We start from the raw sequence: 21,185 nt of genomic DNA on the forward strand, positions 1-21,185 counted from the left end.
CCATCGTCTGTGGGAGTGGGTTACGGCAACACTATAATTATCTGTCATAATAAAGGTGTCAGGCGAGAGTGACGTATAATAATATTAGACAATCTTTAAAAGATCACCGATTACTCGACAAAGATTCTAATTCAAACAACCAAAATGAATGTAACCCAAGCCGTAAAAATGTACATTACAAAAATGGCAGAAGAAAGTGGGCCAGGGATGAAAATATTACTAATGGACAAAGAAACGGTCGGTAAACACATACGCTATTATTTTTCTTGAATATTACACTATTTATTAAGAGTTATATGATTAATTGTCATAAATAACAGTCACAGGAATCATTAATATTATATAAACTTCAATCTATCAATATTATTGCTGTAAATTTACGTTATTAGCATTAAATAGATATATTATGTTTTTCACCATATCCTCCTTTTGGATTGGATCACCAGTTAAGAGGACGTTCTACAGAAATGGCCTTGAGAATTGAAAATATGATTTTTTACATGTGGTCCATAATATCTGGTCTACTAGTTAATATAAAAAGGTCGTGTCAAAGTTGTTTGTGTTAATAAATTTGCTCTGTGACTGATCCGACTCATATTTCACATTTATTTCATCAGGGCTGTCGAAGACATAAATCATAATATATATTTATAATTTTAAATTTTTATTTATAATATATATTATTTAAGTTTTGTGCATCTAATGCCGGGTCCACACTGGCAACAAGTTAATTTGCTGGCAACCCCGTTAGATTTTACGATAATTATTGTAAAATTTCTTAAGCAATTATGGTAAGTATCGTAAAATTTAATGAGGTTGCCAGCAACTTGTTGCCAGTGTGGAAATGGCTTAATATCCACTGTGGTTCACGTAGTGGCATGGACCTGGGGTTAGCTAATTCAGGAAGTCAACACCCATGATAGAATTTTTTCCAGTTTTGGTTGCATTATATTCCAAAACTCTTCTGTAAAAATCGTTTCCGAGTTTATAAATGGAAATTTCTCGGTGTACATAGTAAACAAACCTACGAATAAAAAAAGACAAAAAGGAACATACTGATTCATCGCAGTAAAATCTGGTAATCAAATTCGCCATTTTGAAAAGCGACGATTTTGCGTAAACAAATATCACGTGGTCTGTACGTGTGCGGCAAACTTCGAATGTGTTTGTAATTTTGTGCAAAGTGCGAATGTAATGTTTTCAAATAATTGATATGGATTAATTATACCATCGTATTATTTTCTCGAAATCATAAACATACTATAATAGTATTTGAGTATCAACCTATGTTCAATTTGAATTGGGTTATAATAATAATATACCCGTATATATATCAATAGTATGTTTGCTACAAAATCCACCCAAGTTATCAGTACGTACTTGCACAGGTTTGATTAAAAACCATGATGAAATTAACATTTATAAAATATGAATGCTTAATATTATTTTGACAGCCCTGTTTTCTGATCGGCTTCATGTCGCAGGTGTTCATAAAATAATAATAATTCTCTGGTGGCAGAAATTATCAGTAATAATAATAATATTTCTTGAAATAAAATCTCAGATGATTAGTGATTTTTGCGAAAAGATCGATTTAAATTGACGTAGTTATGACGCCGAATTCCTTTTTATACTAAATTATATTTGAACGGCGGGCTCTTCAGCAGGCCCTTAAATACTCTGAGATTCTAGATATTAATTTCGAATCCATCCATCCGCTAGAGTCATGGTCTGTCAGTGCGCCATCGTTTTGGTTTTAACCGTTATTTTTTGGTGCCAATTTGCCAATATGGATTGGGCCAAAAATCTTTCTTGACCCAAAAGTACAATAGAAGCATCTTTGGTACAGTTCGGTTATGAGGAATAGAGCGGCAAACACATTTTGAAAATAGCCGATATACTGGATTATTTGTTAGGTTAACCTAACCAAACCTAAACTACTGCGAATTGCGGATATTTGTGAGAATGTCGACGAATTGAAAGGTGCCCTGGCGGTGGGTAAGACGGAAGAGCTTGGCAGAATTGGAGTGAGGACCGGATCGGCGGATTCTCTTCTAGATGAAAAGAAGCCATATGACAGCGAGTCGCAGTCAAAGGCTTGGTAGAATTGTAAAAATAAAAAAAATGTTAGGAGAATAGGTTTGCAGAAACGCACAGTCACAATTTTGGTCCATGTTCACTTTCAAACCCATTTGGCATACCGCTTGATCCAGAACCTTAAATATATCTTCTGCTTGGATCTTCCAATGTTGATGACTTTATTTAAAGTCACATTGACTAAAAGGCAGCCCCATGTGCATTTCCTTTCCTTAGGCTGTTAATCAGGCAAACTTCCATTAGTATCCGGGACCTTATAAATGTCATGATTAGTCCTATGAGACTGGTTTGTATGATATCTTGAAGTCCTCTATCATTTCGTACAATGCTGTCTTTTTGATGGTGCACACAATAAGTAACATCGAAACTGCCAAAGGATCAATCCATGCAATAGCCTCCTGTTCGGCTCAATGTATAGTTGAAACTCCTCCGGGAAAAGCATTGAACTAAAAGCAAAAGTAAGATCGTAGAATACCCCTGCTGCCGCCGGTCGTCCTCTTGTCCTCTTACTATTGGTTGTAATTTATGTTTCAAAATGTAGGCAACGGTCTTGTAGGTATTATTGATAAAAGTATTCCCACAGCAATTTTTATACATTAATAAGGCCTTCCGCTCATTAGAATACTCGAAGAAGATGAGACTGAAACTAAACTTCCAGCCAGTATCTAGCTAATGTATTTCATTGGCGGCTTGCTCACGGCAAACTGGAATCTCTCAGTTTCAAAACGTTCGGTACTAAACTAAAGAGACGCGACATGCTAGTCTCCCAGTCTCTCAGTTTTCAGTCGCCCATGAAATAGTGGTGCCAATATCAGTAGATTCGATGAAAAATCATATTTTCTTAACAAAATTGATAGCACTGAACTGAATTAAACAAGTAATACCAAGTCAAGACATCAAAAGTTAATGATGAGCAAACCGATTTTTATTTTAAAATTTGTGTCAGATGTTGAGAAATACTCCTGCCTGTATAATTACAGGCTGCCGGAATATTCCCGTAAAGATATTACGGAAAAAGATTAAAATAAAACACGAAAGACATTGGGTTTGACTGTTAGAGGTGCCCACGGTGGCCGCGCGGCTTAAGCATTGGACTATAACGCCGTGGGTCCCAGGTTCGAATCCTGGGTCTGGCAAGTACTGTGTTTTACAAATTGTGGGTGTCAGGGTATGGACCTAATAGGTTGAGCAAGTGGCTGACATCCATTTCTCGTAAAAAAACAAAATCTGTCAATACAAACCTCTACTCTGTGGAGGCCCATATGATCCTATTAGGATCGGACATGGTCGAAAGAAGAGAAGAAAAAGTTAGAGGTTATGAGATTATTATTGCGTAAGTGGATTTCAGTAGCGCCGTGTGCGAAGCATCTGTCATTGGCCAGTTTATGAGTTCCATCAGCAACCAATTTGTCGGATTTTAGTTTCTCCATGAGCGAAAGGCCTTACTCACCCTTTTTATGGATCAGGCTTATGATTCCTTTATCAATTCTTATAGGATATATTCTGACATCCTTCAGGGCTTAGGTCAGAATTGACTTTTGGCTCTTAACTAGGAGTTGACTGCAATTTAGTATATTAGTATATTAAATTTTATTATATATTTCTGTATGTGAAAATTAGTCGTAGAATCGTCAAAAACCTTTCACCTGGAGAGGTGCGATCTACCCAAATTAGGAGAAGGTAGGTCGTAGATACAAAACCGTGCCATCAAACGGCGTGCCGGGAACAAGTTTGATTATCGGACTCGTCCCCAACTTTAAGAACTCATAATTCCATATTTGCACAAGATACGAGGGTGGGTCAATAATTCCTTAGAAAAAAGCATTAAAACAGTTTTTATTTTTGTATTTTTTTTTTATTTCTCAACATAATCTCCTTGGAGCTCAATACACTTGGTTAGACGTTTCTCAATTTTTTTTAAACCGTCAGCAAAATAAGTTTTCGGAAGGTCCTCAAAATAAGCATTTGTCCGATCGATGACTTCTTCATTTGAAAAAAAACGTTGTCCACTTAGCCATTTTTTTAAGTTTGGGAAAAGGAAAAAGTCACTGGGGGCTAAATCTGGCGAATACGGTGGGTGGTCGACCAATTCGAACTTCAATTCTTCAATTTTAGCCATTGATCGTAAACATGTGTGAACACGGGCATTGTCCAGATGAAAGAGGATTTTTTTCGTGTTTAAATGAGGCCGTTTTTCTTCAATTTTGTTTTTTAGCTGGTCCAATAAAGATGCATAATAATCCCCTGTTATTGTTTTTCCTTTTTCCAAATAGTCAACGAAAATAATTCCACGTGCATCCCAAAATACAGTAGCCATAACCTTACCAGCTGATTTTACGGTTTTCGCCTTCTTTGGACATGGTTCGCCTTTCCCAATCCACTGCTTTGACTGTTCTTTCGTCTCGGGAGTATAGTGGTGTATCCATGTTTCATCTACAGTCACAAAGCGACGAAAAAATTCATCCGGATTGCGTTGCATGAGCGACAACAGGGCTTTAGAGGCCACCACCCTATTGCGTTTATTGTCGACTGTGAGCAAACGCGGCACCCATCTTGCAGAAATTTTTTTCATGCCCAATTTGTCATGTAAAATAGAAATGACGCTACCTTTTGAGATCCCTGTAACCTCAATTATCTCACTCAACTTTAATCTTCGGTCACTTAACACCATATCGTGGATTTTATTGATCATTTCTGGTGTAGTCACCTCTACAGGACGTCCTGAGCGTGGTTCATCCTTTGTTGATGTACGACCACGTTTAAATTCATTTAACCAGTTATAAATAGTTGCAAGTGAAGGAGCAGATATGCCGTGAACTAAATCCAACTCATTTTTTATTTCCTTTGCTGTTAACCCTTTTATATTAAAATGTTTAATAACAGCTCTAAACTCAATTTTCTCCATTTTTGTAAACAAGCAAATTTTTTTTTTAAATGTACGAGAAACACACAACAACCCGACCAATCTGATTGAAACTTCGCAGCATAATGAATCGGTAGTGCCGCTGCATGAAAACAAACCGCTTACAGTACTAGTCGCGCCACCTGTCGGCTTTTCTAAGGACTTATTGACCCACCCTCGTAATTATTGTGCCTCAGTTGGGATCTCCACCTCATTGCCAGAGACTTCCTTAGACAAAATGCCGCCCCTAGGCAGCGCCAAAATACCGCCCCATTTTTTATACAGTAATTTTTATCATCCTTTCATGACTCCAATATTTAAGAAATGTCCTATATGGACATATTACTAACAAAATATATACCACTAAATCTAATTTAAATGCCATCTCTACTTTAACAGACAATATTGCGAATACACGGTTTCAGATGCATTTAAATACAGGAGGACCTCGACTTTCACACATAATTGGTTCCTGAAAAGGTGTGCGAATGTTGAATGTTCGAAAGTAGAGGGAAGTAAAAAAAAAAAATTAAATTGTGTGTATTTTGAAATATGTATTTATCAAGTAAATATAAGATGTTTAAGAGACATGTTTAAGTGGGGTTTGCGGATGTTTCCCTTAAAAAGTTATCAAGAGTTAACTGTTTGCCACTCTTCTTTTTCTTATTTTAAATGGTAAATTATTAACTTTAAAGTCAACCAATCTTTTAATATTAACGCAGTAAACCCAGTTTTTTTTGATCTTTATTTGATTACTGGAAGCAATTCTTTATCCTTCCCTTTCAATGCCCTGGGATTTTCTGGTTGATAAATTAACATTGGCATCAATTTTAAATCACCAGCCAAGTTTCCACCAAGAAGCAATGTCAATCGGTTTTTAGAAGGTTTATGCCCAGGGGCAACTGATTCTTCCTTAGATAAGAATATACGACTAGGCATTTTTTTCCAAAATAAACCTGTGTCATCTACATTAAATATTTGGCTATAAGAATATTCTCCATCTTCAATAATTTTGGATAATGAGGAAATAAATTCTCCGCGAAAATCAGCCGATTCTCCAGTGAATTTAATATAAACCAATCGTTACTTACTTGAAAAATCGTGTTAGAATCTTCTTTTAATCTAGCCTTCCAATCTTTGTGCAAACTAAGAGCCTTCGCTTGAATAATTGAAATATTCAGAGGGACATCTTTTTGATGTTGGTCGTCGATCCATGATGACAAATATTTTTCCATTTCATCAATAACTATGCCGTGTCTTTTGGAAACAACCTTTAAAGATATATTTCCACAATTTTGAACGTATTCCTTAATTTTATTTTTATTTTTCAAAATTGAACATATCGTAGTAGACCTGTTTGTATCATACGAACGTCCGATTGAAGAAAAAGATTCACCGCAATCAGAACGTCGTGTGAAGTTTATAAGTCCTTGATTTCTCTTTGTTCGTATCAACACTGCAGTTTTTCTGTTTCTCACTCTTGTTTATAAATCTTTAGGGTGAAATATTTCAAATGAATAAAATTAGCAAAACGCACAACATAACATGCCCGCACGCGCTCCTGCGCAAGACTAAACCTATCCTAGCTAGCTCACAAGCAAAGTGACGAGTGCGAGCAGGATGCAAGTGACGCAAGAAATGCACTTGCTTGTGAGCGAGCGAGAAGGGGATATCTTAACCCCACGGCCAACGCGACGTTTTAAAAAAACGATTTTTTTTGAAATGTGCGAAATAGCGAATTGTGCAAAAGTCGAACGTTCGTAAGTCGAGGTCCGCCTGTATACACCTAACAACTTTCGAAACTCGTGAGTCACTGGCAAAAATATTTGGATAAATTGATTATGTAAGTATGTACCTACTGTCACTTCCCTCCATTTTCGAAAGTGAGAAACTTTTATTTTTAGTATGGTTTTTCGTCTGGATTCGGGATGTGGAGGTGAACAAATAATACACCGGAATTGTTTTAAAAACGGCATGGTATATTTAAGTTAATATTATATAATAGTTACATTTTTAATAATTTATTTTATGGAGGACGAAATGTACGTGGCGATTTAGCTGCTTGCAGCGTTCTGCCTGCCATCTTGTTTTTCGCTTTCAACCAGAAGCATTGTCAAAAAGGCGACGTTGCAAATATTTTTCAACCGTCATAAGCTACGGCATCTATTATTTTTATTATTTATTTTCGTAATCAGCGCTTTACTATTTGTTGGATTTGATACCGATTCGGGCCTCTCCAGATACACAGAGACATCCCCAAATGGGGACCATACGGGGGTGTAACACTACCTATAATTCAAATATGATTCGCAAATCTGCATGTGTCATTTCTGGTCATCAAGGATGTGACGTCCAAGGAAAATGGAAGTAAACTGGACATCGCAAACCCGACAAAAAACTACAGTCCTGTCAAACCTTTTATGTTACTAAGTTTAGGTACCTATTTCTATATATATATCTAATGATTCTTCTCGATTTTCCGCTCTTCGAGTAACTGCCGCCCCCATGGGATGTCATTGCTTGTTGCATATGAGGATTTGGGTATGCTGGTGGCTGGAGGGTATAATTTATTTTGCTTTCGGACTTATTATTATACTCCAGATTATATTTTTTAATTTTCTCAAATCTTCGCTCTGTGGTAATCAAGGAATGAATCTACATTAAAACTTGAAATGAATGCGGTAAAAAATATTCACAAATTTCTAAATATGTTTCTAGACCGGCATCGTGAGCATGGTGTACGGCCAATCGGAGATTCTGCAGAAGGAGGTCTACCTGTTTGAGAGGATCGATACGGCCAACCAAGGCGAGGGTCTAAAGCATCTCAAGTGTATTGTTTTCCTGCGGCCCACTTCAGAAAACATCGCTCTGCTATCCAGGGAACTCAGATACCCTAAATATGGAGTTTATTTTATTTGTAAGTCAATTTTCGTATTGGACATGTTTATGTTAACATTGTATTCTTACTTGGTCATAAATATACGTGTGAATCGATTTATTATTGTACATGTCTTCTTCCACGGTGCTACATCCCGGGGTGGGATTTGGCCTCCTCCACAACCGCATTCCACTCACTCCGGTCTCTCGCCACACTTCTCCAGTTACCGGGTTTTCCTATATGAAGCCAGTCCACTTCTACGGCGTCAGCCCATCTCCTTCTTGGACGGCCTCTGGGTCTCTTCCGTTGGGGTAGCCACTTCGTCATGATCCTTGGCCTTATTGTACATGTGGACATCGCAAATTATTATTAATTCAAGATGTTACCAATAGAGCATAGTAAAGCATAGCAAAGTACGTACAGTAAAATCTCAATATAACAGACAAAATATCCGGTCAAATGTGAAAATTGTTAAAAACATCCTATTTATGTCATAAATTATGTTTAAAATCCAAGTGTCACGCTTGTAAACAATTTTCTGCGCATGATAATCACGTCCATACCTCTCGCACTTGAATTCGAGTCATAATGCCACCCTGCTCATAGCACTGACGTTTGGAACGCTGACCGCTAATTCACGCAGCTGCACGGCAGTTTAATTTGTTTACTCAAAGTGAATGGATGCATTTATTCAGGGAATACAAAATTAATGGGAACTGGCTTATCCTACTGGGTGTGGTATAACAGGCTAAATATCTTGAGTGTGGAAAAATATGGGATAAACTTGAACACATGTTAAAGAATATGCTATTTTCAATAGTTAATAATATGTACTTTAGTTTGTCACGTTACTGTAACGTGCGTTCAATTTTTGTGAACAGTCATAATTTCGTAATTTTAGAGAGTTGATTATAACTAGGGAATTCAATCCCGAGCCAAAATTCTGATCCCGGGATTTCGGGATTACAATTTGACAATCCCAGGACTGGTCCCGGGATTGGCATTTTTTTCCATTGTTAATATAAAAATTTTATATTTACAGATAACATTGATAAATAAATCTAGTATAATTTATACTATTTAAGACATTTATTGTTAATATTGTATACGTTCAATCTTGGAAATACATAAGTTTAATGGAGTAAATAATATTGTAATATAAATAATAATGTGAATTTAATATGACATTGCTGTTTCTGATAGTAAAGACTTAATGAATGGGTTAGCGAGATTTAAATTAGTAAAGCAAATCATGGTGTACTTATGGCCTTTCTGCTTCATAAATCTAATTATTCAGCCAAATATGAATCTGCCGTAAAACATATGAGATCATGGTGGAATTACTTGTTAATAGTGCGAAGCATTGTTTTTTCCAATCTTTCTCATTTTTATTAATTTATGTGAAAAAATAAAATGAATCGGCAACTTACACATGGGTATAAATCAAACTTCATTCAAACTCAGTTTATTTCAAATGTAGTTATTTGTTATTAAAAGTATTTTTTCTGTTATATTTTAGTTTTTATTTTATTTTCCATAAAAATTGATAAAAAAAATCCTGAAAGTTTCGGGATTATGTTTATCAATCCCGGGTTTCATAGATATCGAAAATAGATTGGGATTCCGGGATTCGGGGTCCCGGGATTGGAATCCCTAATTATAACAACATATCTTCACCCTTCGCTACTGGATGACACAATGATTTTAATGGCTTATTTGTCTGCCTAGTACCTACGTATCCATTTATTTTTCAATGCACATGTCTAAAGACGCTAAAGAAAATTTTTTTCACACATCCTCCACTTTTTGAAGGTCCATATTATGAGCTTCGTAAGATTGAACATAGTAAAAATAAAACATATTATTATCGGATATGCGATTCATAGCGTGTAGCTACGTTGACAGAAGCAGTGGGTTAAGGCCATGCATTAGTTGAGACACGGTCTAAAAAGATCGTCGCTAGGCGATGCGCGGTTTGCGGGTCGCGGGTGCAAATGAGGCATGTCAAACCAAATATTATTTGTCTTATAAATCCAACATGTGTCCATTTAATGTTCTGTTTATTGTTTTATCAGTGACAATAATAATATATTCATTGACATGTTTTCTTTTTAAAGTAAATGGGTAACGTTTTAAGTCATCTTTACACGATTTAGGAATTATTACGGCCGTCGCCATCACGAAGCAAAATGACGTCCTTCCAGCTCTACATGCTCTCTCAGAATGGGAGCGAGTGCAAAATTTCGTCGCGCCTATGGTAGAAAATTATTTGGCGTTTCACTGATGAATCACCTTAAGTGTTAATCATGATATAATATATCAATCCAATGAGCAAAGATAAATATGTTATTATTAATATTTTTTTACTTTCATCAATATTTGGGTGTTTTCAGATTTCAGCAATATAATTTCTAAAGTGGATGTAAAGACCCTGGCGGAATGCGACGAACAAGAGGTGGTGCGAGAGGTTCAGGAATTCTACGGAGACTATCTGGCTGTCGGCCCTCATCTTTTTTCTTTCAACATCGTCTCCCCCTTTCAAGGTTTGTATTCATTCATTCATTCGCCCATCGGATATGTCTGCAGCGTATAATGTATTTGTGATGAGTTGTGTGCTTAGAAACTCTACCATCACCAGATCCTACCATTCATGACGCCAGACTTACCAGGTCATGCTGGTATCGTAGATAGTGCCTTGAAGAAAAGGCAATTCAGATTGAGACCCTGTGATATCCATGGGATTGTGATTTTGGATGTGACGACAGGCTGCATGGTGTTACACACCCGGTATCTGAAGTCACGTGTAGCCAACTTAATCAGTGGACCAGAGTTCCCGTCTTTTACTGCAATTTCATACATTTAGGCTCCATCTCTATAGAAGAAAGTTTTTTTCAACATCTGTGCCGTTGGCCCATTTGGATTTGTAGAATGTAGATATCTGTAATATAAATAATGGTAAATTTAATTTCTTTACCAGGCATGATCTGGAATGCCCCCTGCCTCCAGCGTTGCACGCAGGGCATCACCGCGCTTCTTCTATCCTTAAAAAAACGTCCCGTCCTTCGCTACCAGCACAATTCAGACCTATGTAAGAGACTCGGGGAGAAGATCAGAGAGATAATGTGCAGGGAGTCGGCGCTCTTTGAATTCCGAGTCGGCGATACTCCGCCCTTGCTGCTGCTACTTGATCGACGGGATGATCCGGTCACTCCTCTGCTCAATCAGGTCACTAGACAATCTATTTCTATAAAATTTTCAGATTGAGATAGATGACATAACATAATTAAAAATGGCGCTGTTTTACCTCAAAAATCAAATGGGGAGTTACGGAAAGGAATCAGTTCTCTTGTACATTACATACATTACATGTCATACATTAAATAAAAGTAATACATATAACCTTGCAATAAACTGATAAATTACATTTATTTTATTCTGCATTGTAAAAAAAAATCTACATAATATACCATGCTTGACTTTTCTGCCTTGTTATGTAAACTTTGTCAAAAACTGCCAAATAACCTGATCATACACGCATGAAGCATGATTCCACTCATTTTCTTGTCACATGGACATGTCAAAATAAGTGCCGGACAAAAAAATATTATATAAAATATGATATATACCTACACTTATCTATATTATGTTACGCCAAATGTGCGAAATTGACTATTACATGAAATGGGCAAAATTTTGCTACGGTGGTGTTTTTAGCAACTGAACCAAATGTGTCAAATGCTCATGCATTGGTCAAAATAGATGGTCGGGCTCCGGTGGTGTTTTTTGCAACTAATCAAACTAACCAAATGTGTCAAATGTCATTGATTATATAAATATATACCAATCAATAACTACAATGACGTTCATATCCATTTACTATGCCCAAAAAAAATCTAGAACTATAATATGATGATAACGGAAGAATTTTATTAAAAGGTATTTTCGCGATTTGATTCGTGCTTGAGTATCAATTGTGCAATGGTCGATTGTTTGTTTGTGATAGTATGATTTGATAGTTTGTTGACACTTGTTAGCTAACCTCAAAATGGACATTCAGTTGAATTCAGAATTACAAAACCTAACCTAACTTAATAATAATATTATATTATTTCCAATTATAACTAATAAAACCATCCGTATTAAATTTACTTTTTCTACTGTCATGTTGACAGTTTAAGAATTCCATACCCTGCCAAATTCACGCACTCGGCAGATAATTTACCTAATTCATGAATAAGGCAACGGGCTTGACTATTACATGAATTAGGCAAAATTTTGCCCATTTGATGTAATAGTCAATTTCACACATTTGGCGTAACATATACAAATAATAAATAATTTAAGTACCTAGGTTATTTCAAAGAACTCCCTTATAAAATATTCCAAATGTTAGTTAGAATAGTTTTGCATTCAGCTGACAAAATTGTAATAAAAAAGTTAAATCAATTTAAATGTTCCGTTAAATTATATTACAGTGGACTTACCAGGCTATGGTACATGAACAGCTAACAATAGCAAACAATCGAGTCAATTTATCCAACATTCCCGGTATTGCCAAAGAACTGAAGGAAGTTGTTTTATCAGCGGAACAGGACGAATTTTACGCTAAGGTACGGATATTTATATTCTTTTTACTCCTTATGGCCTCATGCTTAGTCACACATGTAAATAAATGGGTTTATGTGTTATGTAGCTGATTTTCCAGCACACTACACATACAAACCATAGCAAAATTAACGATACCTTACTTCTAGGGGGAAACAACTCAAAATACCTTGTTCTAATTCTAAGTGCTAGATCGCAGTGGTCGGGCGGGCGGCAGCGGCGTACGCAACTCAAACGTATAACCGTGTATGAAATGTTCGTAGACAGTGTCTTTTGTTTGAGCATATCACACACGATTATACGTTTGAGTTGCACACGCCGCTGCCCGCCTGTCCACTGTGGCCAAGCGCTAAGATAATGACGTTTGAAAATTTCAGTGCCTTAAAAATCACTTTACAAAGCCTTGATTTTTGAAGTAAACGTATTTATTTTTTTATTTAGTTCGAGTAAACATAGTAAGTAATTAATGCACAATGAATTTTTACTGTTTGACAAATAATCAACCCAGACATTCCCGTTTATAATTATTGAATTAATGATTAATCCCAGAGGGGGTTATTCGATTTTATGACACATTAAATAAATTTTTGATTATTTTTTTATTGAATTATAAAGAAAAGACCTTTCTACATCGAATGACATTATGAACTCAAAACCTTAAAACTTTGAGTTATTTCCCTATAGAATTCTTCTCCTTTTCTTTCGACCGTGTCCGATCCTAATAGGATCATATGGGCCTCCAGAGTGGAGGTTTGTGTTAACAGATTTTTGTTTTTACGAGAAATGGATGTCAGCCACTTGCTCAACCTATTAGGTCCTTACTCTGACTCATACACAAATTGAAAAACAATATGTGTACTTGCCAGACCCAGGATTCGAACCTGGGACCCACGACGCTATAGGCCGACGCTTAATTCGCGCGGCCATCATGGGAGCAAACTATAGAATTAGGGTATCGAAATATATCATGACAATAATATAGAATGCAAAATGTTTCTCAAAAATTACGAGTCAGACTAAGCTCCCAAATGCCTAATTTTTGACCTTTTACAGGCTCTTAAAGATATGTATTAATTTTAAAAGGGTTGTACAATTTTAATATCCTCGCAGCCCTCGTAGAACAGTGTGTAAGGCACTGGCCTTTCATCCAGGGATCCGGAGTTCGATCTCGGTGACATCACAATATATTTATGTGATATCTTAATGCTTATTTGTTTGTGTTGGTTTCTCTCCTATTACTAAATACACTATATTATGGTCAATGTTATTGATACAAAATTTATATAATTATGTATGTATGAGAATCTATGGATGAGGATTTAGGTATGTATAAGTGTATGTTAGGTGAGTTTATATATATTAAATTAGGCGAGTTTATATAAAATAATGTTATAAAAAAGTAGGTACCATGTAAGAGTATTATTAAAGACTAATATTTCATTAGTTAACCCCATTACTTATTTTTCTTAAAATTGATGATTTACACTTCTTGAATGTAGTATTTTTATTGTTCATAAAGAATAATGATCTATTATTATGTTTTGACGATTTATTATAATATGCTATCGAGTGTATTGTTATTAATAAGATAGGGTTTTTACTAATTAGGTTTTTTACTGACACTTCAACTATTCATAATTTGTTTATTGTATTTTTTGTAACCTTTGACTTGATAGGTAGGTAATGGAGTTTTTAACTACTTTATTGTATTGATTTATTAAATAAGCTAGAGTAAAGAGAGTTCGTTGTCAGTGTGTGTTTACCTTTGGTGAGTGTACACAGCGCCTGAAGATGCCGAAAGGTGAAACCCGGGTCGCAAAAAATGACTTAAATGGAATAGTACAGAGCTTGAATCCATTAAAATTTAAATTCAAATTCCATCAAGTACCTTCAGTCGATAGTATTAATAAATACACTACTGTTTCACTACACTGCTATCAGTGGGCCTTATGTCCTATTGTTGTGTTAAAAAAAATATAAATGTATATATATTGTATATATTTAATTTATTTATAATATTATGTCTATGAATCCTGTCGATCCTTGTTTCAGAGTTTATATCTTAATTTTGGGGAAATTGGGCAGACGATAAAAGACTTGATGGAAGAGTTTCAAAAGAAAGCAAAGAGTCACCAGAAGGTGGAGAGCATAGCGGATATGAAGAACTTCGTTGAAACATATCCACAATTCAAGGTAATAACAATGATGGTTTTGAAACAGTCCACTGTGACTATTTATAGTCGACTGTTCCGATGCGGGGTTTATAAACCGAAACAGCCGTCAACGTAAATAACTTAATGAAAGTAGAAATAACAAAAATAACTTCGTTTCAAAACCATTATAATGGGGTTCTATCACGTAAACACCAGTTCAATTAGTAGCAATAAACTAAGCGTGTGCTGAGACGTTGTCATCTCCCTCTATTTACGAAAGTGAAAAGAGGTTATCACTTTTATTTTTTTTTAAGGTTTTTCGTCTTAATTCCGGACTTGGAGGTGAACAAATGACACACCGGAATTGTGGACGGAAACGACGAGGTTTATTACGTGAATATTTGGGGCTACATTTTATATAATTTCGGAGAACGAAATACACATCTTTATAGTTTTACTGTCAAAATCCGTCTTCCCTCTTCTGCGCATGCGCGCCAAGATCCGGCGCAGAAATTAATGCGCAAAAAACTGTGTTACCATTCTTGTTAAATTACATATTACAGCATTGTCAGTTTTATAATTTATTTATTTATTTTCACAATCAACCCTTACTATTTGTCGGCTTGATACCGATTCGGGCTTCTCCAGATCCACAGAGACCTCCTCAAATGGGGACCATTTGGGAGTGTAACAACGTAAACAACGCAGCGCTGAGCAGTGCAGATTTTGTAATGCATGAAGATGTACAGACCCGCTGTCCTTCAGTCCTGCTATGCATATCGTTGTGGTTACTTGCACAGATTGCTGCGCGGCATGTACATGTTTGGACTTGTTACTGTAAATTACAAATTTAGTGCGAAGTCAACTTCTTAGCCAATAAAATAAATAACCTGCCTCACATATTATATTTTGACACTTTATTGAAATTGTATTTCGTCAAATCGAAAATCACATAACTCCGCGACAACAGAAATTCCCCACGTGTCGAACGTTTTTTTTCAGGTAATCACTATGCCAAATAGATTTCTTATGCCTAGACAAATTATAAAGCACCACACAATTATGAATTTCAAAGTCAGAATCGGATTCTGAACTAATTTTGCTGATTATGCACAGACTGTCTGTATAATTCTTCTTCTTCGATGGCGCTACAGCTCAAGTCGAGCCCTGGCCTCCTCCACCGCCGTCCTCCAGCCGGAACGGTCCTCCGCACGTCTTTTCCAGTTCATGATTTTTAGCAGCTGGTTGGCATCTTTTGTAATGTTGTCACCCCATCGTGTGCGTGGCTTTCCCACTGGCCTTTTCCCCCCTGGGTTTCCTTCGAGGATCTTCTTCGGTATACGTGACTCGTGACATGCGCTGGACATGGCCTGCCCAGTTTAGCCTCTGGAGTTTTATAAAGGTGGAGAGTTTTGAATCTTCTGTATAATTATTCTGTGTCATTCAGTTATGTCGCAGCATACTCTCGTCACCTATGTCTGCGTCGCCTGGCATCGCCTACGTGTCAGCATATGCTTAGTTTTATGCTTTTCTATTTATGCATTGATAGTGGTCGACCTCAGCTAAGAATTTATGCCTTCAGGTTTTAACGGCTCTGGAAATATTAATGAGTCATGCTATAGGTACATACTAGTGGCTGTTTATTTTCATATATGTATTCAAGCCGTCGATATTTCAATGCTCCAAATTATACCACTTTCATGAATACCCAGATAACACATGATATATTTTTTTTGTTCTTTCAGAAAATGTCCGGTACGGTTTCCAAACACGTAACCGTCGTTGGTGAACTGTCATCACTGGTCTCCCGGCACAGTCTCTTGGAAGTGTCGGAGCTTGAGCAAGAACTGGCCTGCCAGAATGAACACGCCAAACAGTTGCAGGTTATATCATTGAGATTTGGAACACTTCAAAAATATGCCTATTATAGATATGTACGAGGGTGGGTCAATAATTCCTTAGAAAAAAGCATTAAAACAGTTTTTATTTTTGTATTTTTTTTTTATTTCTCAACATAATCTCCTTGGAGCTCAATACACTTGGTTAGACGTTTCTCAATTTTTTTTAAACCGTCAGAAAAATAAGTTTTCGGAAGGTCCTCAAAATAAGCATTTGTCCGATCGATGACTTCTTCATTTGAAAAAAAAACGTTGTCCACTTAGCCATTTTTTTAAGTTTGGCAAAAGGAAAAAGTCACTGGGGGCTAAATCTGGCGAATACGGTGGGTGGTCGACCAATTCGAACTTCAATTCTTCAATTTTAGCCATTGATCGTAAACATGTGTGAACACGGGCATTGTCCTGATGAAAGAGGATTTTTTTCCTGTTTAAATGAGGCCGTTTTTCTTCAATTTTGTTTTTTAGCTGGTCCAATAAAGATGCATAATAATCTCCTGTTATTGTTTTTCCTTTTTCCAAATAGTCAACGAAAATAATTCCACGTGCATCCCAAAATACAGTAGCCATAACCTTACCAGCTGATTTTACGGTTTTCGCCTTCTTTGGACATGGTTCGCCTTTCGCAATCCACTGCTTCGACTGTTCTTTCGTCTCGGGAGTATAGTGGTGTATCCATGTTTCATCTACAGTCACAAAGCGACGAAAAAATTCATCCGGATTGCGTTGCATGAGCGACAACAGGGCTTTAGAGGCCACCACCCTATTGCGTTTATTGTCGACTGTGAGCAAACGCGGCACCCATCTTGCAGAAATTTTTTTCATGCCCAATTTGTCATGTAAAATAGAAATGACGCTACCTTTTGAGATCCCTGTAACCTCAATTATCTCACTCAACTTTAATCTTCGGTCACTTAACACCATATCGTGGATTTTATTGATCATTTCTGGTGTAGTCACCTCTACAGGACGTCCTGAGCGTGGTTCATCCTTTGTTGATGTACGACCACGTTTAAATTCATTTAACCAGTTATAAATAGTTGCAAGTGAAGGAGCAGATATGCCGTGAACTAAATCCAACTCATTTTTTATTTCCTTTGCTGTTAACCCTTTTATATTAAAATGTTTAATAACAGCTCTAAACTCAATTTTCTCCATTTTCCATTTTTCCATTTTCCACAAGCAAATTTTTTTTTTTAATGTACGAGAAACACACAACAACCCGACCAATCTGATTGAAACTTCGCAGCATACTGAATCGGTAGTGCCGCTGCATGAAAACAAACCGCTTACAGTACTAGTCGCGCCACCTGTCGGCTTTTCTAAGGACTTATTGACCCACCCTCGTACCATCATAAATCCTCTGGTGTTAGAATTTAGAACTAAGCCCATTAGTGTATAAAAAGTATTGAATGATATGTCAAGCGTAATGATAAATCAATGTAATGAAAACATCTTGAAGGAGCCCATACTTTTAGATATTAAATAATTGGCAAACGATGACATCTTTTAACTGTTTTTTCATTCAATTATATTTTCAACAGCAAATAAAGAAAGTAATCAGCATGGAAACGGTACGGCACACAGACGCAATCAAGCTGGTTATCTTGTATGCGCTCCGGTACGAGAGACACGCCAACAATGACACGGTGGGCCTTCTGGAGACGCTCAAGAAGATGGGCGTTGATAAAAACCTGCTGAAGGTTGTCGTAAGTGCTCTGGAATACGGCGGGGCGCATGCCAGGCAGTCGGACCTCTTCGGAATGCAGGACGCGGCGAAGATCACTAAGCGATTATTTAAGGTATGCAGTATATTGTGATTATTCATTTATTCCGAAATTGTTTTTGATTTCGAGTTTTTACTTTAACTGGTAGCCGGCAAGCAGGTATGTCTTGTCAAAACTCTTCTTCTTATTTTTTTGAAGCCGCTTTGTCAGTCATTCACTCAAGCATTCAGTCAGCAACAACAGTCGGCCGCGGAATCAGTGCCGATAGATAGCCACGTCCGCGGGAGGCGAACCCGTGTCGCTGCCCTGCTACTCAAAGGAATCACGTCCCCTTTCCATTCAAAAGCGCCATCCATGCACAGAGAGCGCCAACCAAAGGCGGAGAACAACATCCAAACTCGACGCCGATCATTGTCACCTATGTCAATAATTTCAAGAGATGTGACCAGTCACCAAAACCGATTAAACCGAAATTGATATTAAAATGAGAAACTTTCTTTGTTACAGGGACTAAATGGTGTCGAAAACATATACACCCAACACACACCGTTAATCCAAGAAACATTAGAAGACATAATCAAAGGAAAGATAAGAGAATCCTTATACCCCTGCTTGGGAAACGATGACGCGTATCCCAGCAGGAGGTACCAAGACATAATAGTATTCATGGTAGGAGGCGTTACGTATGAGGAATCTTTGTGCATCCACAACATCAATCAATCCAACGCGGGCGTGAGAATCATTCTCGGAGGAACTACGATTCACAATTCGCAGAGCTTCTTGGAAGAGATCCAGGCGGCGACACAGGGAGTACCAAGGACTCACACTAGAAATATTAGGAACGTATGATCGGTGTATTTCAATTGAAAGAAGTGCGCGTACGGATAGTATATGAGTCATCTATGCCCAGTATACGCCAAATCTACAGCATGTCAATTTGGCAAAATAACCAAAATGTCGACTAAGGCGCAATGCACACTGACATTCGATACCAATATAAATACCAAGAAAGTTGAATTCACTCCTGCACACAGAATTGCGACTTAACTGTCAAAATATTCAAGATCAATGTTCGATTTTGTACATGAGTAAAAATTGGATACATTTATCAATTAGAAATATAACAATGCACAGTATTTCAATTGTTGGAAGAATATTTTTTAACTTGAAAATATGTCATTTTCGCTGTCTCTCTGCGTGATCTGACAGGCTGGTGCGGCGGTTGCATGAACTAGCTTGAAAAGCAACTTGCAATGTGCTATTAATAGTATAGAATTTTGGAAACTACACACTACACACAATGATATTCATGTGGAACACTTCCAACTACGGCATGCGACCGACAGATGTTTTTTTTTCAACCAACAATGTGTTTTGTGAATGTTTCAATCGTATCGAGTTTCTTTGTGAGGCTCAGCATACTAATGGATGAAATGTGTGAAAATTAAAACAGTTCTCATGAATGAGCCTGCTCGTAGACATCTGGGTCTGCTTGTACAATAAACTTTGTCAGTCATATTTATTTGTTTTAATCGAAACCTAACCTAACCAACACCATCTACAATTTGTATTCTTAGGTCAATGAAAACGAATAAGTATGACTGACAAAGTTTGCATTATTTTTGTCGAATCTCTACAGCCTACCTCCATCCTTCGTCACTGCATTCTTTGGACACAGATTGATGCGGTTGATTCATGTCTCTACATCGTGTTCTATTCTGCTAATGTATATGCAGATGTCCGCGTATTGTACTGTATAGAAGACATTACTGTTAACTTGTAAAAACACCTACATTTAAGTAATGTGGGTTTGTAAATTTTCGTTAATATTTTTGACCTACTCCGCCGACATGTCTGCGAGAGTATTCTTAAGTCATAGGGCCAAAGAATTTGACTTTTGTTTTTGATTAAGTTTGAAATGAACTCTAATCTTTTGCGTCATTTTTAATTGAGCATTTTCTGTCCAGGTTATGGACCTGATAAGTTGAGCGAATATCTAATATCTAGTCGTACTTAACTGTTAAATGATTGTTAAGAAACTGTGCTCCGTCTTGGCGCCTGGTTTGTCCACCGACATCATTAAACATAAGATCATTATCACAGTGATGAGCAAAGTGCTGTCCTAAAGCAGACTTATCATGCGTACCCCTTTCATTATTAGTCTCAAATTTTATATTATTGTTTTCGGCTATCTTAAACAGACAAGTGCAAAAAAAATCTTTAAAAAAAATTACAGACACATCTACTGATGATTAGAGCATTCCTATGAAACCTACTATCAAACATCAGTATGTTTAGGTGCATACGTGAAGGTCTGAGGAGCTGACAGGTTTGGAGACCCCCTTGTGAAAATGTTGCCACTTTCAAACGAAGCGGGATGGAAAACCGCTAGTGCTTTCAAAAATTGTAATATTCTCATTCGTTTGCCGTCCCTAAGCAACGCATAACCTGCCTACCCCCATGGGTCGTCACTGCATTATCTTCATTGATTCAGACTCTGGGCACGTTCGAAGATGTATTTTTTAAGAGAAATAGTTGTTGAACATTCGTTCGACCTACGATCAGATTGATTGATGATTTTAATTTCTACAGAATATCATTTTACCTTCAAGAAAAATATAATTGAAATAAGCAAGCATGACATGTGCGTTCTTTATTATGTTTATCTTATAAGTGTATATTTATTGTGATGGTTTTTTCATTCCTTTTAACATTTAATATGCTATTATGTATGTAGGAATCTGGATGACTTTTCCGATCGGCCTATGTTAACGTTTTCTTACAATTATTGGGAGATTTATCCAGATTTATAGTTTTATTAATATACCTAAGTATGTAACTACGGCAACCATTATAACAATGCTCATCCCGCGTGGCGCTGTACGCAGATTGTGTGATTATCAATGTGTAGTTTTAGTTCAGAAATGA

At 36.8% G+C, this 21,185-nt stretch overlaps 1 protein-coding gene across 1 annotated transcript; it reads left to right on the forward strand.

The window, feature by feature from the left end:
• The first annotated feature begins 46 nt into the window (after nt 1-46).
• On the forward strand, nt 47-20,866 carry Vps45 (vacuolar protein sorting 45). Its single transcript, XM_085950572.1, has 9 exons — nt 47-237; nt 7,718-7,916; nt 10,271-10,420; nt 10,855-11,102; nt 12,353-12,487; nt 14,535-14,675; nt 16,381-16,518; nt 18,075-18,332; nt 18,765-20,866. Exons 1-9 carry the CDS (start codon nt 145-147, stop codon nt 19,104-19,106), a joined length of 1,704 nt encoding a protein of 567 aa, XP_085806698.1. The 5' UTR covers nt 47-144; the 3' UTR covers nt 19,107-20,866.
• The last annotated feature ends 319 nt before the right edge of the window (nt 20,867-21,185 follow it).

Source organism: Rhyacophila brunnea, unplaced genomic scaffold (assembly GCF_057557595.1).
Source record: "Rhyacophila brunnea isolate RB1 unplaced genomic scaffold, BYU_Rbru_1.0 scaffold_23, whole genome shotgun sequence".
NCBI classification, from domain to species: domain Eukaryota; kingdom Metazoa; phylum Arthropoda; class Insecta; order Trichoptera; family Rhyacophilidae; genus Rhyacophila; species Rhyacophila brunnea.

What these genes read in the sequence shown, in the direction of transcription:
- Vps45 (XM_085950572.1), top strand. Translation starts at nt 145, where the DNA reads ATGAATGTAACCCAAGCCGTAAAAATGTACATTACAAAAATGGCAGAA. An exon ending in TACTAATGGACAAAGAAACG is followed by an intron (nt 238 to 7,717) that starts GTCGGTAAACAC and finishes ATATGTTTCTAG; the next exon opens with ACCGGCATCGTGAGCATGGT. An exon ending in TCACTAAGCGATTATTTAAG is followed by an intron (nt 18,333 to 18,764) that starts GTATGCAGTATA and finishes TCTTTGTTACAG; the next exon opens with GGACTAAATGGTGTCGAAAA.